At 38.5% G+C, this 18611-nt stretch overlaps 1 protein-coding gene across 1 annotated transcript in view; it reads right to left on the bottom strand.

The window, feature by feature from the left end:
• The window catches only part of SPHKAP (SPHK1 interactor, AKAP domain containing), a 185785-nt gene that overhangs the window by 40377 nt on the left and 126797 nt on the right, over positions 1–18611 (bottom strand). The window contains exon 4 of the mRNA XM_061147965.1: positions 427–486. Within this exon, the coding sequence (XP_061003948.1) occupies positions 427–486 (60 nt within the window). The remainder of the gene's footprint in view (positions 1–426; positions 487–18611) is intronic.

Below are 18611 nucleotides of genomic sequence, written 5' to 3'. Positions count from 1 at the left end.
GTGGGGCCGAGAAACTGAGGTTAGATATAAAGCATTTGATGAGAGCAGCAAGAAGGAGCAAACCAGAGGGAAGGGCTAGCTGGTACCAAGCAGGTTTTGGAAAAACTTTGGAAAAGTCATCACAGGAAGAGTGCTTGAGTGCGTAGAGGGGGGCAGTAGAAAAGTCACTCCTAGGCACCAGGGGTGCAGGAGAAAGAGACTGCTTAGAAAACAGCCTAGTCTACTTGGGAAAGCAATTCTCAAATGTTAGGAGAGCAAACTGTAGAAAAATGTCAGGAAGAGGTCAGGGAGATGGGCTGTGATGGAATCATCTAATTAATGAGTCTCCTACACAGCGAGCATCACTGAGGCAGAGTCACGCTAGGTCTCTTGTCAGTACAGCCAGCCCTGGAAGGGAGCTCCCCGAGAGTTCAGTCCCCGAGTTACCTGCTGCAGCTGCTCCGTGCTGTATGCATCCTTGTTCACATCCAGGTTCACAAAGCAGACCTGGGAAAGGCCAAACACTGTCAAGTAAGTGAAAAAGCTGACAGTCCTTCGTGAAGAAAGCAGGAATTAGTTGGGCACAAATGATTTCAAGAGCCAAATATTTTCGTATAGTTGATCTGGCATAGAAACAGCCATCTTACCTTTGAGCTTCTGCATGGGTCTCTAATATCCCGTGGGTCTCCAATATCATGATTCCCACTGATTCCACCCAATGCCCTCTGCCTTTCATGGCCCAGCAAACAAAACAAAACCCCTTTGTACAGAACCAGTGTCACAGTCTCAACAAAATCTTCAGGTTTTTAGAGTGTTGTTAAATCTCATGAAATAGAAAAAAAGCTTGCAATACTTGCCAACTCTTTATAATCGCAGCAAATATTTCTTGCTGGTTCTCTCTTTTCTCTTATTTCCTGTTCCCTTTCTCCACCCACTTTTCATATCATGTACTATCAATGGAGTTCTGTGTCTCATTATTTTAGTTAATTTTTAATGTATTTAATCTTGTTGTAAAGTCTGACACTTTTCTAGCTATCTTAAATAAGTGTCAGGATAAATAAGAGTGTAAAAACAATAGCTATAAGATTAAATAGTAATTCAGAGCAACAGTCAAAGAACTGTTATAATTTAAAACCATCACAAGCGGACTTGGAACAACAGACTGGTTCCAAACTAGGAAAGGAATATGTCAAACCTGTATATTTCCACCCTGCTTATTTAACTTCTAGAAAGAGTACATCATACGAAATGCAGGGCTGGATGTAGCACAAGCTGGAATCAAGACTGCAGGAAGAAATATCAACAACCTCAGATTTGTAGATGGTATCATTCTAATGGCAGATAGTGAAGAGGAAATAAAGAGCATCTTAATGAAGGTGAAAGAGAAAAGTGAAAAAGCTGGCTTAAAAGTCAGCATTCAAAAACTAAGATCATGGCATCTGGTCCCATCACTTCATGGCAAATAGATGGGGAGAAAGTGGAAACAGTGACAGATTTCATTTTCTTGGGCTTTAAAATCACTGTGGACGGTGACTGCAGCCATGAAATTAAAAGACACTTGCTCCTTGGAAGAAAAACTACCTAGACAGTGTATTGAAAAAGCAGACACATCACTTTGCCGGCAAAGATCTGTATAGTCAAAGCTATGGTATTTACAGTGGTCATGTATGGAAGTGAGAGCTGGACCATAAAGAAGACTGAGCACTGAAGAATTGATGCTTTTGAACTGTGGTGTTGGAGGAGACTCTTGAGACTCCCTTGGACTGTAAGGAGATCAAAGCTGTCAACCCTAAAGGTAATCAACCTGAATATTCATTGGAAGGACTGATGCTGAAGCTGAAGCTTCAATACTTTGTCCACCTGATGTGAAAAGCCAACTCTTTGAAAAAGATCCTGATGCTGGGAAAGATTGAAGGAAAGAGGAGAAGGGGACTACAGAGGATGAGATGGTTGGGTGGCATCACCAACTCAATAGAAGTGAGTCTGAACAAACTCCAGGAGACAGTGAAAGATAGAGAAGCCTGGCGTACTGCAGTTCATGAGTTCACAAAGAGTTGGACCTGACTTAGCAACTGAACACCAACCACAATCACATCACAGTAATTAAAATAAACTACCATGGGTACTACCATATATGAAATAGATAACTAATAAGGACCTACTGAATAGCACAGGGAACCCTACTTGGTGATTTGTGGAGACCTAAAGGGGGAGGAAATCCAAGAAAGAGGGGCCATATGTATGTGAGTGGCGGATTCACCTTGCTATACTGCAACAAATTCACACAACGTGGTAAAGCGACTATACTCCAATTTAAAAAAAAAAAAAAAGGAAGAAAAACAGTAGGACCATAAAAAACTGGATGAGAATATTAATTTCCTGAATAGTTAGTCAGATATTTGGACTTAAGTAGGTATCTGAAAGCATACAGGGGTTTCTGATTTCAGTTAAGTTGTTTGGAGTCATGCTTTCTGAGAGTCCATCGTTTCTCTTTTTAGGAATGGAAAAGAACCATAAGGGAAAGATTTTGGGAAAGGCCTTAAAAATTAAAATAGTTCTACATTGATGAAGTGTAAAGCTCACTATTTGTTTTAATCCTAATTACTGAGAGATTTCTTCAGGTTTCCTGGGCTCACAATATCGTTGCAGTACATTTCTTGGATACAGTATTTGCTTGTTAAGAATAACTTGATGGACACCTGGAATAAGGAAGGGTGTGAAATGCCACCCACACTCTCAGTCTTTTGGTTAATAGGGTGGATTCGGGCATGAGACCTTTTGCAGACAGAGCAAATGGAAGCATAAAGAGTAGGTGCTTCCTGGTTTACAATCTCGAGCAGTTTGAGAATATTCATATAATAATAGTAACTTTGCCCTTGGAAAGCTGGTTCAGAATCCATTCGTACTCAGGGACTTTTCATTACAGGCAGCTGGGATGGCAGTTATTGAATTGATTAGACAATTTTCCATTCACCTTAAAGAAAGGTGCATTACCTGGCCCCTGGGCATCACAAAGCTCTATTATCCTATTTCACAGTGGGAGAGGGCAAAGCAGAGAGACCCAAGAAAAGCATCTATAATAACCATTTCTCTGTCCTCTGATACTGTATTTAGTTTCTGAAGATGAACATTTTTAAAAATTAATTTTGTGTTACAATGTAAAACTCTGCCTATGTTTGGAGGAGGAAACTCTCCATACTTGCTGGCTGGACCAAGACTGGAACGAAGCAAGACATAAACCAGTCACTTGCTTATACTGTACTGAGCTCATACATCTTTCTGGATGTTGGTGGTAGGGGAAGTTTTTAGGGCCTGATATAATTTTGGAAGACATTCCTTTAGAAAAAGAATGATGAAATCAAAAAGTTTAAATTAGATGTGACTATTTAGAAAGAGAAAGGAAATCACAACAAATCTCAAATTTAAAATGATTGACAAATAGCATAAACACAAAAACTTTCTGAAAAGTGATATTTCTATTAATAAACAGCCCGGTACACCTACATAATATTTCCCCCTACAGTGTTGGCTCAATACTCTGATTATCTGTTCATATAAAAGCAGTTTTATAATATCATTTTCTCTAGCAAGAATAGAAAGATAATTCAGCCCCAATACTGTTGATTTAATTTTTTCAGCTTCACAAACTTACAATATCTTGCACATTTTCCAGGTTGTTGTCAAATCCAGTGAGAAATCACTAAATAATTTCTTTCATATATGAGTGGTTATAGGTATATTCACTCATTTTGATACTATTAAAGTCTGTGCTCTACAAACTAACATTTGGATAAATTCTCTTTTGATTCCTACTGAAAAACAAAGACAAGGACATGGTCCATTTATAATTTTCAATGCTATGTTACTAAATTTTCCACTGGGGAGAACTTCTGTGTTGTCTAGACACCAATGAGAACCCAATCTTGTATTTGTAATTTTACATGTTTGGGGACTAGAAGAATTCTTCACATACTAGCTCCTGGCACATAAACCTTGTTTACTATTTTATATTTCTGGTATTGGGGGTGGTAGGACACATTCAATTGGAAAACTCTCTTATCTGAAATCTTCTTGGTGCAATGTCTGACTAGGTTACCTTCTGTCCATGACGGGAGCATTCAGGAAGACATTCCTCCATTTCCTCCATGGACGTGATCTCAAACTACACAAACATATCTCAAGGAAATACAAACCCACTCATTTTCTCTTGAGCCAGACCCCACACATGTCTGGGGTCACTCTGATGACCTTCCACATGAGAAGAGGGAAGATGCAGGGAGTCTGAATGGAAAGAGACAACTGCAGTTTAAATATGTTCAATTTGAAAATCACACAAACAAATACCTTTGTGAATACCTACGAGGGGATCCTACGCACCCGAGGAGCCCTGAATTTGAAGCTTTGATAGTTTTACTCTAAGTGCACTTCACAGCGAAATGGTCTCTGTGATGGAAATGCTCTTAGCATATGTTCACTCTCTATGACTGTGGACTGTTTACTTGAGATTTAGCCATCCTCTGATGCTGAACTCTGAGCAGAAAGTGTTAAAACAAGCCTCTGTTCAGTAGGACTGGGGAATGGTCGCTGTGGAGTGGAGATTGTATAGGTTGATGAGAGGACTAAGGGCCCTACACCTCCGAGGTTTATGGCTTGGTGCTGGGTGCTGAGAAGACAAATGGTATTTCTCTCGCTCCCAGAAAGTTTTGGTCTGCTGAAGGCTGAATGCATCCATAAAAGGATGGCCATGAAGTGAAGTGAAGTAACAGGCATGCGTGCTGGTGGATGAAGCTGGGAAAAGGGATTCATCACAAATAGCATCTCTGAGAAGATAGATTTGAGGTGAGGCTGGCAGGCAGGACACAATTAATAAGCAGAAGAGGGAAAATGGCACAAAACAACGAATGGATGATTTTCTCCTGACCAGCAGCTGTTGAGTAATAAATGTTAAGAATCTCTGTATTAAGCACAGGCTGAGGAGAAGGAGAAGACAGAGGTTGTGAAATCCAAGGCAAGGAAAACTTTCTAGAGGAACTCCAGAGTGAGAGCAAAGTGGGTAGACAATATGTCCTTCTTTCTGAACAATAAAAGACTCTGGGAATAATTCAGCAGACTTTTAAAAGATGAATGAAAGGGGAACTCATAACTGTGATACACTTCCTGTGCAATAAAAGTTGAAGGAGACCTATAGGTTAGAATTAGTTATTTCCATTCCAGCAAGTGAGGCTGCTCCCATGTTATTACAGGAGGAAACTTAAACAGGAGGAGATCATATAAGGAAACTTGGTAACAGGAAGTTAAAGTTTCTAGAAGCTTAGGGTGAGTGTTATCTATGACCAACATTAAAGCCTGGGAGATTATTCATTATGGTTTAATGGGCTGCACGGAGGCTGAGTCTGTATGTCCGAGACATCATCCAATTAGGAATAAGTGTAACTGCTCTGTGTTGACACTTTGTCTCAATCAGGAATGATGATACTGTTGAGTTTAGTCACTCAGTCATATCTGACTCTTTGTGACCCTATGGACTGCAGCACGCCAGGCTTCCCTGTCCATCACCAACTCCTGGAGCTTGCTCAAACTCATGTCCATTGAGTAGGTGATGCCATCCAACCATCTCATCTCTGTCACCCCCTTCTCAATCTTTCCCAGCATCAGGGTCTTTTCCAATGAGTCAGTTCTTCACATCAGATGGCCAAAGTACTGGAGCTTCAGCTTCAGGATCAGTCCTTCCAATGAATATTCAAGACTGATTTCCTTTAGGATTGACTGGATGGATCTCCTCGAAGTCCAAGGGACTCTCAATGTCACTGAGTTATCTGTCAAATGCCTGTATGTGCAAATCCAAATACAGTAAGTCTCCGAAATACAAACTTTAATTTGCAAACATTAAAAAGAAGTGAACATGCCATCCATGATGAGAAAATGAGAGCTACTACCCAGACATCACTGGATCATTTTTTCCAAAAGGTAGATAGATTTGAATCCAGCAAGAAATCAGAACCTGTGTCATTAATGTCAGAGGTGAACGAAATTGCAGCTTGCCCTCCATCTGCCATTGCTGACCATCCCTCATGTCTACCTTCTCTCCACCTTTTCTCCCCGCTCCAGTCAGTAACTCTTCCTGCCTGTTCACTCAACGCCAGCCCTTGCTTACCAGCTGTTGTACTGTACTACTGTGCCTTTCAAGGCACTGTACTAGAAGATTAAAAATACTTTATTTTTCTGTATTTCATTTTTATGTATTATTTGTGTGAAAAGTATTATAAACCTACTACCATACAGTACTATATAGCCAACTGTGTTAGCTGGGTATCTAGGCTAACTTTGTTGGACTTACGAACAAACTGGACTTAGAAATGTGCTCTTGGAATGGAACTTGTTTCTATGTTCTATGTTACTGTATGTCAAGTGATACAGGGAAATATTTTTTTAGATTAATTTATTTATTTAAATTGGAGGCTAATTATTTTACAATATTGTGGTGGTTTTTGCCATACATTGACATGAATTAAAGTACGGGTGTTTACTTAATTACCTTTGTTCTTGAACACAGTTTATTTCCTTCAGCCTGGACTAGATTATTTGTTCATGAGGTCAGATTCTGGTCATCACTGTATTCTTAGTGCTTAGCATAGCCTGGCATTTCATAGATGCTCAATGAATCCTTGTTGATAAATGTATATGTGTGAAGTGAAAGTAGTGTCACAGGTGATAGGTGTAATAATCATCAATTTAACTAAATATTTTCCTTATTTATTGCATAGTTTTCTTCTAACAAAGATGTAAGGGATTAAATACAGAAGTTATAGGAGGGTTAACTGGGTTAATATGAATCAGTTCAGTTCAGTTGCTCAGTCGTGTCCGACTCTTTGCGACCCCATGAATCGCAGCACGCCAGGCCTCCCTGTCCATCACCAACTCCCGGAGTTTACTCAAACTCATGTCCATCGAGTCGGTGATGCCATCCAACCATCTCATCCTCTGTCGTCCCCTTCTCCTCCTGCCCCCAATCCCTCCCAGCATCACGGTCTTTTCCAATGAGTCAACTCTTCGCATGAGGTGGCCAAAGTATTGGAGTTTCAGCTTCAACATCAGTCCTACCAATGAACAACCAGGACTGATCTCCTTTAGGATGGACTGGTTGGATCTCCTTGCAGTCCAAGGGACTCTCAAGAGTCTTAATATGAATCAGCCTGTTGATATTGCTTAAAGTGCTTAAAAATTGGCTTCTTTATCCCCTAATAAGGATTTGCTACAAAAGAGAAACAGGCCAAAAATTGAGAACCATAACTGGCAATAAATACACATAAAAGGTACTAGCTTTTTTTTGGACTCAAGGCTTCCTGTTCTTCACATAAAATGCATTCCACATTGTGTCTACATTTGTCCTTGTTTAGAGCATCTGCAGATACATTCAGTTAAAGCAGATGGAAACACAGTATCATCATCAAGAGAACACAACTTTTCTTGCTAATTTTACGGTTGTACATAACTTTTAAATTCAAAGCCTCTTTTCTGTCATTATTATGTTTTTAAAATGAAACATTGTAGGAATAAGTATCACTGAGAAAATTATGTCACTTTATGACTTTGACTTTTAAATAATCTAATAAAATATTCTTCAAAGGTACTCACATGTAGTAAACATTTTAATGTTTGTAGGCGATATACTGTTTTCTCTGCTTAGCTTTTATGGATTATTAAATCAAGCATTTTACCTATAAGTCTACTTTGATAAATGGAGGATGTAGGCATGTAAACGGAGAAGGCAGTGGCACCCCACTCCAGTACTCTTGCCTGGAAAATCCCATGGACGGAGGAGCCTGGTAGGCTGCAGTCCACGGGGTCGCTAAGAGTTGGACACGACTGAGCAACTTCACTTTCACTTTTCATTTTCATCCATTGAAGAAGGAAATGGCAACCCACTCCAGTGTTCTTGCCTGGAGAATCCCAGGGACGGGGGAACCTGGTGGGCTGCTGTCTATGGGGTCACACAGAGTCAGACACAACTGAAGTGACTTAGCAGCAGCAGCAGGCATGTAAAAATAAAATTTTACTATAATATTTTATTAGATAGTGATATAAGATGTTTTGGTGAAAGTTACTATGAGAAAAAGGTTAACCTTAAACTATATTAAAATAAGAAAATATAAAAATTTTAAGTAGATTGTAATTTATAACGTGAAGTCAAGTGGGCAGATGATACCACTCTTATGGCAGAATGCAAAGAGGAACTAAAGAGCCTCTTAATGAGGGTGAAGGAGGAGAGTGAATGAGCCAGCTTAAGACTAAATATTACAAAATACTAAGATCATAGCATCTGGCCCCATTACTGCATGGCGAATAGAAGGAGAAAAGGTGGAAGTAGTGACAGATTTCCTCTTCTTGGGCTCCAAAATCACTGAGGATGGTGACTGCAGCCATGAAATCAGAAGACAACTGCTTCTTGGCAGGAAAGCAATGACAAACCTAGACAGCGTGTTGAAAAGCAGAGACGTGCCTCTGCCAACAAAGGTCCCTATAGTCAAGGCTATGGTCTTCCCAGTGATCACGTAGGGCTGTGAGACCTGGACTGTAAAGAAGGCAGAAGGCCAAAGAATCAATGCCTTTGAAATACGGTGCTGGGTAAGACTCCTGAAAGTCCTTTGGACAACAAGGAGATCAAACCAGTTAAGCTTATGGGAAATCAACCCTGAATATTCACTGGAAGGACTGATGCTGAAGATGAAGCTCCAGTAGTTTGGTCACCTGATGTGAACAGACAACTCACTGAAAAAGTCCCTGATGCTGGGAAAGATTGAGCACAGAAGGAGAAGAGGGTGTCAGAAGATGAGATGGCTGGAAGGCATCACCGATGCAATGAACATGAACTTGGGCAAACTTTGGGACATGGTGAGGGAGATGAAGGCCTGGTGTGTTGCAGTCCATGGGGTTGCAAAGAGTCAGACACAAAACAACTATAAAGAAACAATTCACAACAACTTTTCTAAGTTAGCTATATTTAATAAATAGTTTTATTTCAATGCAAATTAAGTCAGAAAAAAACAATACTAATATGTCAAGTAAAAAATTCAGATTTGAGTCTTTGAACTGATCCACTGTATGTGGACAGTTTTATTTTTTCATGTATTCATTTTAGTCAACATTTTGGATTGTTCAGATAGTCAAATGCAACAGTTGAGAAATGCCATTACATAATACACTCACTAAACGCAAATCGCAGTGCAAGAGGATATATGACAAGTGGGTTTTAGCCCAGAATGTGGGACCTTTGCTTTTCTTTCCTATGTATGTTTTCATCTTTCCTGAAGTCAGCTAAAATCCATTTAAAAAATGATTCTTATGGAGATCCTGCTTAGAAAATGTTAACAAAGAGCATGATGTCAAATTGCTTTTGAAATCTAGGCATTTGAATGTTTACTCTGACCAAATATATACTTAGGCTTTATCTTAGAAGAAACCCAATTCCTTTTTTCTGCAGCTTCTAACAATGCAGCCATCTGGCCATGTGATGATGAGAGGATCTCTTAATTTGGTGGTTTAAAACGCTGATCAACAAATCTTTCAAAATAAAAATTGCCTCCTTTCTTCCCCAACCAAAAGACTTCTGCTAGATTCAGGATCCAGGACCACAGTTACCTTTTAAAGAATGTGCCTTTTCCCCTGATTAGTCCTTTAGGTTGATGATAATTAAAACAGCAATTTATATATCAACGTTGTCAAGCCACAGAGCTGTCAGACATTCTAGAACATACTTGACTGTTTGGAATGACACTGCATGTGTATCCAGTTATTGCTTTGAAATGATTGCAGCAGTCACGCAAAATAAAATACGAAGTTTTATTTACACTTGAGACTGTTAAATTTTCCTCTGTTTTCATTGTCAATGTTTTTTTAAAATAACTTTGAAATGCTGTTGGGGGGTAGCTATTCAAGTAAAAGGCATAGACTTCCAAGCAATGACAGGCATTTTAACTAGCCATACATCAGGCCAATTTTATTGCTAACCTAAAAAATAAATGAAAAATAAGGATGCTACTCTAGAGTAATTACTCATTTTCCCCAAATTTTTGTTGTTTTTAAGTTGTCTTTAAGACAACTCTTTTGGAGTATGAGGATAAATTTAAATATAATGTCTGATATACATTTACCAGATAAAGAACACATGATATTTATTTTAGATTTCCATCTAAAATATATGTTTTATTGAGATATAATTAATATACCATATGACTTATCCATGTCATAGAAACCATGCTTCTATGGTTTTTCACATATTCACATAGTTAAGCAATCATCACCACAGTAAATTTTAGAATATTTTTACCATCCATGAAAGGAAATGTGCTATTATCAGTCAATCTTTATTTCTCCCTAGGTACCCTCCCTCTAGCCCTAGACAATCACTCATCTACTTTAAATCTCTACATATTTGCCTGTTTTTGGCAAATCATGTGTTTTAGAAACAAAACATAAGGTGCTTTTTTTGGTGTGATTAAAATCTATTGTTCACAGTTGCTCAGTTGTGTCTGACTCTTTGCAACCCCATGGACTGCAGCACACCAGGCTTCCCTGTTCTTCACTATCTCCCTGAGAGATCAAACTCAGGTCCACTGAGTAGATGATGCCACCCAATCATCTCATTCTCTGTCACCCCCTTCTCCTCCTGCTCTCACTCTTTCCTAGCATCAGGGTCTTTTCCGATGAGTCGGCTCTTCCCATTAGCTGGCCAAAGTTTTGGAGTTTCACCTTCACCATCAGTCCTTCCAATGAATATTTGGGGTTGATTTCCTTTAGGATTGACTAGTTTGATCTCCTTGCAGTCCAAGGGATTCTAGAGGGTCTTCTCCAGCACCACAATATACTGCATTTTATTTGTTCCTTTATGGATATTTGGGTTGTTCCAAGAAGATCTTTATTTTTCAAAATCTTCCCTGGTAAAAGGATTTGGGACTCTTAGGATATGATAATTTCTGACTGTAATTTTGTCATCTATCATCTTGGCTATAAGAGTTTCTCCTGTTATCTCTTCTTGATAATAGGGGATGATTCTAAAATAAAAGTGATGCCCAAGGATGGAGGGGCAGGGATGAGTCAAATTTCCCTTAGAACAGGGTTTATCTGGAAGTTTTACCTTTTTTGCATGTTAAATTGAAAGGAAAAAGAATATATCAGACTCGCCTCCACCTTGTTTATTTCTTCTCTCACAGAGGTTATTTAGATTACTAACACAAAGAGCTGAGATACATTCCTAAACTCTCAGCAGTCATGTCCAGGGGTAATGTAGGCAAAGAAAACTCAGATGCTCATCAACTGAGTAGATGACTTGCTATAGACATCCTCGATGGCGGTGGGGGATCTACTTGACAGCAAACTTCTGTTTTCTTTTTGATCAAGATGATTTCTCAAGTCCCCATTTTGCCTACTGTAATTAAACCAAGTTTCAGAGAGTCACATAACAATCACTAGCATGTTTAATAGGGAAAATCTTTTTTTTTTTTTTCCCCTTGGTAAAATAGAGCATGTGTCGGGTAGGGGGAGTAGTCAGAGGCTTCACATCTTTTGACAGGCGAACAACACCTCAGGAGATGGTAGATGAGATCTGTTTGCTGATTCTGAAACATGACTTGAGCATGAAATTCTTACTTGTTATCAAGTTCAATATGATGGCTCTACACATTTCACTCTTTTTTTCTTTTTTTTTTTATTAGTTGGAGGCTAATTACTTCACAACATTTCAGTGGGTTTTGTCATACATTGACATGAATCAGCCATAGATTTACACGTATTCCCCATCCCGATCCCCCCTCCCGCCTCCCTCTCCACCCGATTCCCCTGGGTCTTCCCAGTGCACCAGGCCCGAGCACTTGTCTCATGCATCCCACCTGGGCTGGTGATCTGTTTCACCATAGATAGTATACATGCTGTTCTTTTGAAATATCCCACCCTCACCTTCTCCCACAGAGTTCACAAGTCTGTTCTGTACTTCTGTGTCTCTTTTTCTGTTTTGCATATAGGGTTATCGTTGCCATCTTTCTAGATTCCATATATATGTGTTAGTATGCTGTAATGTTCTTTATCTTTCTGGCTTACTTCACTCTGTATAAGGGGCTCCAGTTTCATCCATCTCATTAGGACTGGTTCAAATGAATTCTTTTTAATGGCTGAGTAATATTCCATGGTGTATATGTACCACAGCTTCCTTATCCATTCATCTGCTTCTGGGCATCTAGGTTGCTTCCATGTCCTGGCTATTATAAACAGTGCCGCGATGAACATGGGGGTGCACGTGTCTCTTTCAGACCTGGTTTCCTCAGTGTGTATGCCCAGAAGTGGGACTGCTGGGTCATATGGCAGTTCTATTTCCAGTTTTTTAAGAAATCTCCACACTGTTTTCCATAGCGGCTGTACTAGTTTGCATTCCCACCAACAGTGTAAGAGGGTTCCCTTTTCTCCACACCCTCTCCAGCATTTATTGCTTGTAGACGTTTGGATAGCAGCCATCCTGACTGGCGTGTAATGGCACCTCATTGTGGTTTTGACTTGCATTTCTCTGATAATGAGTGATGTTGAGCATCTTTTCATGTGTTTGTTAGCCATCTGTATGTCTTCTTTGGAGAAATGTCTGTTTAGTTCTTTGGCCCATTTTTTGATTGGGTCATTTATTTTTCTGGAATTGAGCTGCAGGAGTTGCTTGTATATTTTTGAGATTAATCCTTTGTCTGTTTCTTCATTTGCTATTATTTTCTCCCAATCTGAGGGCTGTCTTTTCACCTTACTTATAGTTTCCTTTGTAGTGCAAAAGCTTTTAAGTTTCATTAGGTCCCATTTGTTTAGTTTTGCTTTTATTTCCAATATTCTGGGAGGTGGGTCATAGAGGATCTTGCTGTGATTTATGTCGGAGAGTGTTTTGCCTATGTTCTCCTCTAGGAGTTTTATAGTTTCTGGTCTTACATTTAGATCTTTAATCCATTTTGAGTTTATTTTTGTGTATGGTGTTAGAAAGTGTTCTAGTTTCATTCTTTTACAAGTGGTTGACCAGTTTTCCCAGCACCACTTGTTAAAGAGGTTGTCTTTTTTCCATTGTATATCCTTGCCTCCTTTGTCAAAGATAAGGTGTCCATAGGTTCGTGGATTTATCTCTGGGCTTTCTATTCTGTTCCATTGATCTATATTTCTGTCTTTGTGCCAGTACCATACTGTCTTGATGACTGTGGCTTTGTAGTATAGTCTGAAGTCAGGCAGGTTGATTCCTCCAGTTCCATTCTTCTTTCTCAAGATTACTTTGGCTATTCGAGGTTTTTTGTATTTCCATACAAATTGTGAAATTCTTTGGTCTAGTTCTGTGAAAAATACCGTTGGTAGCTTGATAGGGATTGCATTGCATCTATAGATTGCTTTGGGTAGAATAGCCATTTTGACAATATTGATTCTTCCAATCCATGAACACGGTATGTTTCTCCATCTGTTTGTGTCCTCTTTGATTTCTTTCATCAGTGTTTTATAGTTTTCTATGTATAGGTCTTTTGTTTCTTTAGGTAGATATACTCTTAAGTATTTTATTCTTTTTGTTGCAATGGTGAATGGTATTGTTTCCTTAATTTCTCTTTCTGTTTTTTCATTGTTAGTATATAGGAATGCAAGGGATTTCTGTGTGTTAATTTTATATCCTGCAACTTTACTATATTCATTGATTAGCTCTAGTAATTTTCTGGTAGAGTCTTTAGGGTTTTCTATGTAGAGGATCATGTCATCTGCAAACAGCGAGAGTTTCACTTCTTCTTTTCCTATCTGGATTCCTTTTTTTTTTTTTTTTGATGTGTGTTTTCTTTTTTTTTTTTTTTCCAGTGGGTTTTGTCATACATTGATATGAATCAGCCATGGATTTACATGTATTCCCAATCCCGATCCCCCCCTCCCACCTCCCTCTCCACCCGATTCCTCTGGGTCTTCCCATTGCACCAGGCCGGAGCACTTGTCTTGTGCATCCCACCTGGGCTGGTGATCTGTTTCACCATAGATAGTATACATGCTGTTCTTTTGAAATATCCCACCCTCACATTCTCCCACAAAGTTCAAAAGTCTGTTCTGTATTGCTGTGTCTCTTTTTCTGTTCTGCATATAGGGTTATCGTTATCACCTTTCTAAATTCCATATACATGTGTCAGTATGCTGTAATGTTCTTTATCTTTCTGGCTTACTTCACTCTGTATAAGGGGCTCCAGCTTCATCCATCTCATTAGGACTGGTTCAAATGAATTCTTTTTAATGGCTGAGTAATATTCCATGGTGTATATGTACCACAGCTTCCTTATCCATTCATCCGCTGATGGGCATCTAGGTTGCTTCCATGTCCTGGCTATTATAAACAGTGCTGCGATGAACATTGGGGTGCACGTGTCTCTTTCAGATCTGGTTTCCTCAGTGTGTATGCCCAGAAGTGGGATTGCTGGGTCATATGGCAGTTCTATTTCCAGTTTTTTAAGAAATCTCCACACTGTTTTCCATAGCGGCTGTACTAGTTTGCATTCCCACCAACAGTGTAAGAGGGTTCCCTTTTCTCCACACCCTCTCCAGCATTTATTGCTTGTAGACTTTTGGATAGCAGCCATCCTGACTGGTGTGTAATGGTACCTCATTGTGGTTTTGATTTGCATTTCTCTAATAATGAGTGATGTTGAGCATCTTTTCATGTGTTTGTTAGCCATCTGTATGTCTTCTTTGGAGAAATGTCTGTTTAGTTCTTTGGCCCATTTTTTGATTGGGTCATTTATTTTTCTGGAATTGAGCTGCAGGAGTTGCTTGTATATTTTTGAGATTAATCCTTTGTCTGTTTCTTCATTTGCTATTATTTTCTCCCAATCTGAGGGCTGTCTTTTCACCTTACTTATAGTTTCCTTTGTAGTGCAAAAGCTTTTAAGTTTCATTAGGTCCCATTTGTTTAGTTTTGCTTTTATTTCCAATATTCTGGGAGGTGGGTCATAGAGGATCTTGCTGTGATTTATGTCGGAGAGTGTTTTGCCTATGTTCTCCTCTAGGAGTTTTATAGTTTCTGGTCTTACATTTAGATCTTTAATCCATTTTGAGTTTATTTTTGTGTATGGTGTTAGAAAGTGTTCTAGTTTCATTCTTTTACAAGTGGTTGACCAGTTTTCCCAGCACCACTTGTTAAAGAGGTTGTCTTTTTTCCATTGTATATCCTTGCCTCCTTTGTCAAAGATAAGGTGCCCATAGGTTCGTGGATTTATCTCTGGGCTTTCTATTCTGTTCCATTGATCTATATTTCTGTCTTTGTGCCAGTACCATACTGTCTTGATGACTGTGGCTTTGTAGTATAGTCTGAAGTCAGGCAGGTTGATTCCTCCAGCTCCATTCTTCTTTCTCAAGATTACTTTGGCTATTCGAGGTTTTTTGTATTTCCATACAAATTGTGAAATTCTTTGGTCTAGTTCTGTGAAAAATACCGTTGGTAGCTTGATAGGGATTGCATTGAATCTATAGACTGCTTTAGGTAGAATAGCCATTTTGACAATATTAATTCTTCCAATCCATGAACACGGTATGTTTCTCCATCTGTTTGTGTCCTCTTTGATTTCTTTCATCAGTGTTTTATAGTTTTCTATGTATAGGTCCTTTGTTTCTTTAGGTAGATATACTCCTAAGTATTTTATTCTTTTTGTTGCAATGGTGAATGGTATTGTTTCCTTAATTTCTCTGTCTGTTTTTTCATTGTTAGTATATAGGAATGCAAGGGATTTCTGTGTGTTAATTTTATATCCTGCAACTTTACTATATTCATTGATTAGCTCTAGTAATTTTCTGGTAGAGTCTTTAGGGTTTTCTATGTAGAGGATCATGTCATCTGCAAACAGTGAGAGTTTTACTTCTTCTTTTCCTATCTGGATTCCTTTTACTTCTTTTTCTGCTCTGATTGCTGTGGCCAGAACTTCCAACACTATGTTGAATAGTAGTGGTGAGAGTGGGCACCCTTGTCTTGTTCCTGATTTCAGGGGAAATGCCTTCAGTTTTTCACCATTGAGGGTGATGCTTGCTGTGGGCTTGTCATATATAGCTTTTATTATGTTGAGGTAAGTTCCTTCTATTCCTGCTTTTTGGAGAGTTTTAATCATAAATGAGTGTTGAATTTTGTCAAAGGCTTTCTCTGCATCTATTGAGGTAATCATATGGTTTTTATCTTTCAATTTGTTAATGTGGTGTATTACATTGATTGATTTGTGGATATTAAAGAATCCTTGCATTCCTGGGATAAAGCCCACTTGGTCATGGTGTATGATTTTTTTAATATTTTTTTGGATTCTGTTTGCTAGAATTTTGTTAAGGATTTTTGCATCTATGTTCATCAGTGATATTGGCCTGTAGTTTTCTTTTTTTGTGGCATCTTTGTCTGGTTTTGGAATTAGGGTGATGGTGGCCTCATAGAATGAGTTTGGAAATTTACCTTCCTCTGCAATTTTCTGGAAGAGTTTGAGTAAGATAGGTGTTAGCTCTTCTCTAAATTTTTGGTAGAATTCAGCTGTGAAGCCATCTGGTCCTGGGCTTTTGTTTGCTGGAAGATTTTTGATTACAGTTTCAATTTCCTTGCTTGTGATGGGTCTGTTAAGATCTTCTATTTCTTCCTGGTTCCGTTTTGGAAAGTTATACTTTTCTAAGAATTTGTCCATTTCATCCAAGTTGTCCATTTTATTGGCATAGAGCTGCTGGTAGTAGTCTCTTATGATCCTTTGTATTTCAGTGTTGTCTGTTGTGATCTCTCCATTTTCATTTCTAATTTTGTTAATTTGGTTCTTCTCTCTTTGTTTCTTAATGAGTTTTGCTAATGGTTTGTCAATTTTATTTTTTTCAAAAAACCAGCTTTTAGCTTTGTTGATTTTTGCTATGGTCTCTTTAGTTTCTTTTGCATTTACTTCTGCCCTGATTTTTGAGATTTCTTTCCTTCTGCTAACTCTGGGGTTCTTCATTTCTTCCTTCTCTAATTGCTTTAGGTGTAGAGTTAGGTTATTTATTTGGTTTTTTTCTTGTTTCTTGATGTAAGCCTGTAATGCTATGAACCTTCCCCTTAGCACTGCTTTTATAGTGTCCCATAGGTTTTGGGTTGTTGTGTTTTCATTTTCATTCATTTCTATACATATTTTGATTTCTTTTTTGATTTCTTCTATGATTTGTTGGTTATTCAGAAGGGTGTTATTTAGCCTCCATATGTTTGAATTTTTAACAATTTTTTTCCTGTAATTGAGATCTAATCTTACTGCACTGTGGTCAGAAAAGATGACTGGAATGATTTCAATTTTTTTGAATTTTCCAAGACCAGATTTATGGCCCAGGATGTGATCTATTCTGGAGAAGGTTCCGTGTGCACTTGAGAAAAAGGTGAACTTGATTGTTTTGGGGTGAAGTGTCCTATAGATATCAATTAGGTCTAGCTGGTCCATTGTGTCATTTAAGGTTTGTGTTTCCTTGTTAATTTTCTGTTTAGTTGATCTATCCATAGTTTTGAGTGGGGTATTAAAGTCTCCCACTATTATTGTGTTACTATTAATTTCCTCTTTCATACTCGTTAGTGTTTGCCGTACATATTGCGGTGCTCCTATGTTGGGTGCATATATATTTATAATTGTTATATCTTCTTCTTGGATTGATCCTTTGATCATTATGTAGTGTCCTTCTTTGTCTCTTTTCACATCCTTTATTTGAAAGTCTATTTTATCTGATATGATATTGCGACTCCTGCTTTCTTTTGGTCTCCGTTTGCATGAAATATTTTTTTCCAGCCCTTCACTTTTAGTCTGTATGTGTCTCTTGTTTTGAGGTGGGTCTCTTGTAGACAGCATATATAGGGGTCTTGTTTTTGTATCCATTCAGCCAATATTTGTCTTTTGGTTGGGGCATTCAACCCATTTACATTTAGGGTAATTATTGATAGGTGTGGTCCCATTGCCATTTACTTTGTTGTTTTGGGTTCACGTTTACATAACCTTTCTGCATTTCCTGTCTAGAGAAGATCCTTTAGCATTTGTTGAAGAGCTGGTTTGGTGGTGCTGAATTCTCTCAGCTTTTGCTTATCTGTAAAGCTTTTGAATTCTCCTTCATATCTGAATGAGATTCTTGCTGGATACAGTAATCTAGGTTGTAGGTTATTCTCTTTCATTACTTTAAGTATGTCCTGCCATTCCCTTCTGGCCTGGATGCTTTCTATTGATAGATCAGCTGTTATCCTTATGGGAATCCCTTTGTGTGTTATTTGTTGTTTCTCCCACATTTCACTCTTCAAAATTCATTGTGCTCAAACTGCTGTTTTCCTTATAAGTTCTTGCATTCTCTTGGATGCCTTCAGTTCAAAGGGTTAACTCTACTTAATCTGGATAAACATACTCTAGAAAAGAAAGACTGAAAGAACAGGACGGTCCCTAGGTTATGAAAGCCAGATATAACCCAGATCCTTAAAGTCTATGAACAGCCATAATAAAGGAACTAACAACAAAGAACTGAAGAAATAAGTAAGCTATGTAGCAGAAAGCCACCTAAAATTTCAAAACTTTCAAAATAATCCTACGTTTTCCATGTAGAGGACAAAGTCACTGTTCAGAATATTAAAATTTTAGAGGTTTCACCAA

Source organism: Dama dama, chromosome 8 (genome assembly GCF_033118175.1).
Source record: "Dama dama isolate Ldn47 chromosome 8, ASM3311817v1, whole genome shotgun sequence".
Lineage (NCBI taxonomy): Eukaryota > Metazoa > Chordata > Mammalia > Artiodactyla > Cervidae > Dama > Dama dama.
The sequence above is the reverse complement of the archived record's forward strand: the minus strand, read 5'-3'. Positions and strand labels throughout refer to the sequence as shown.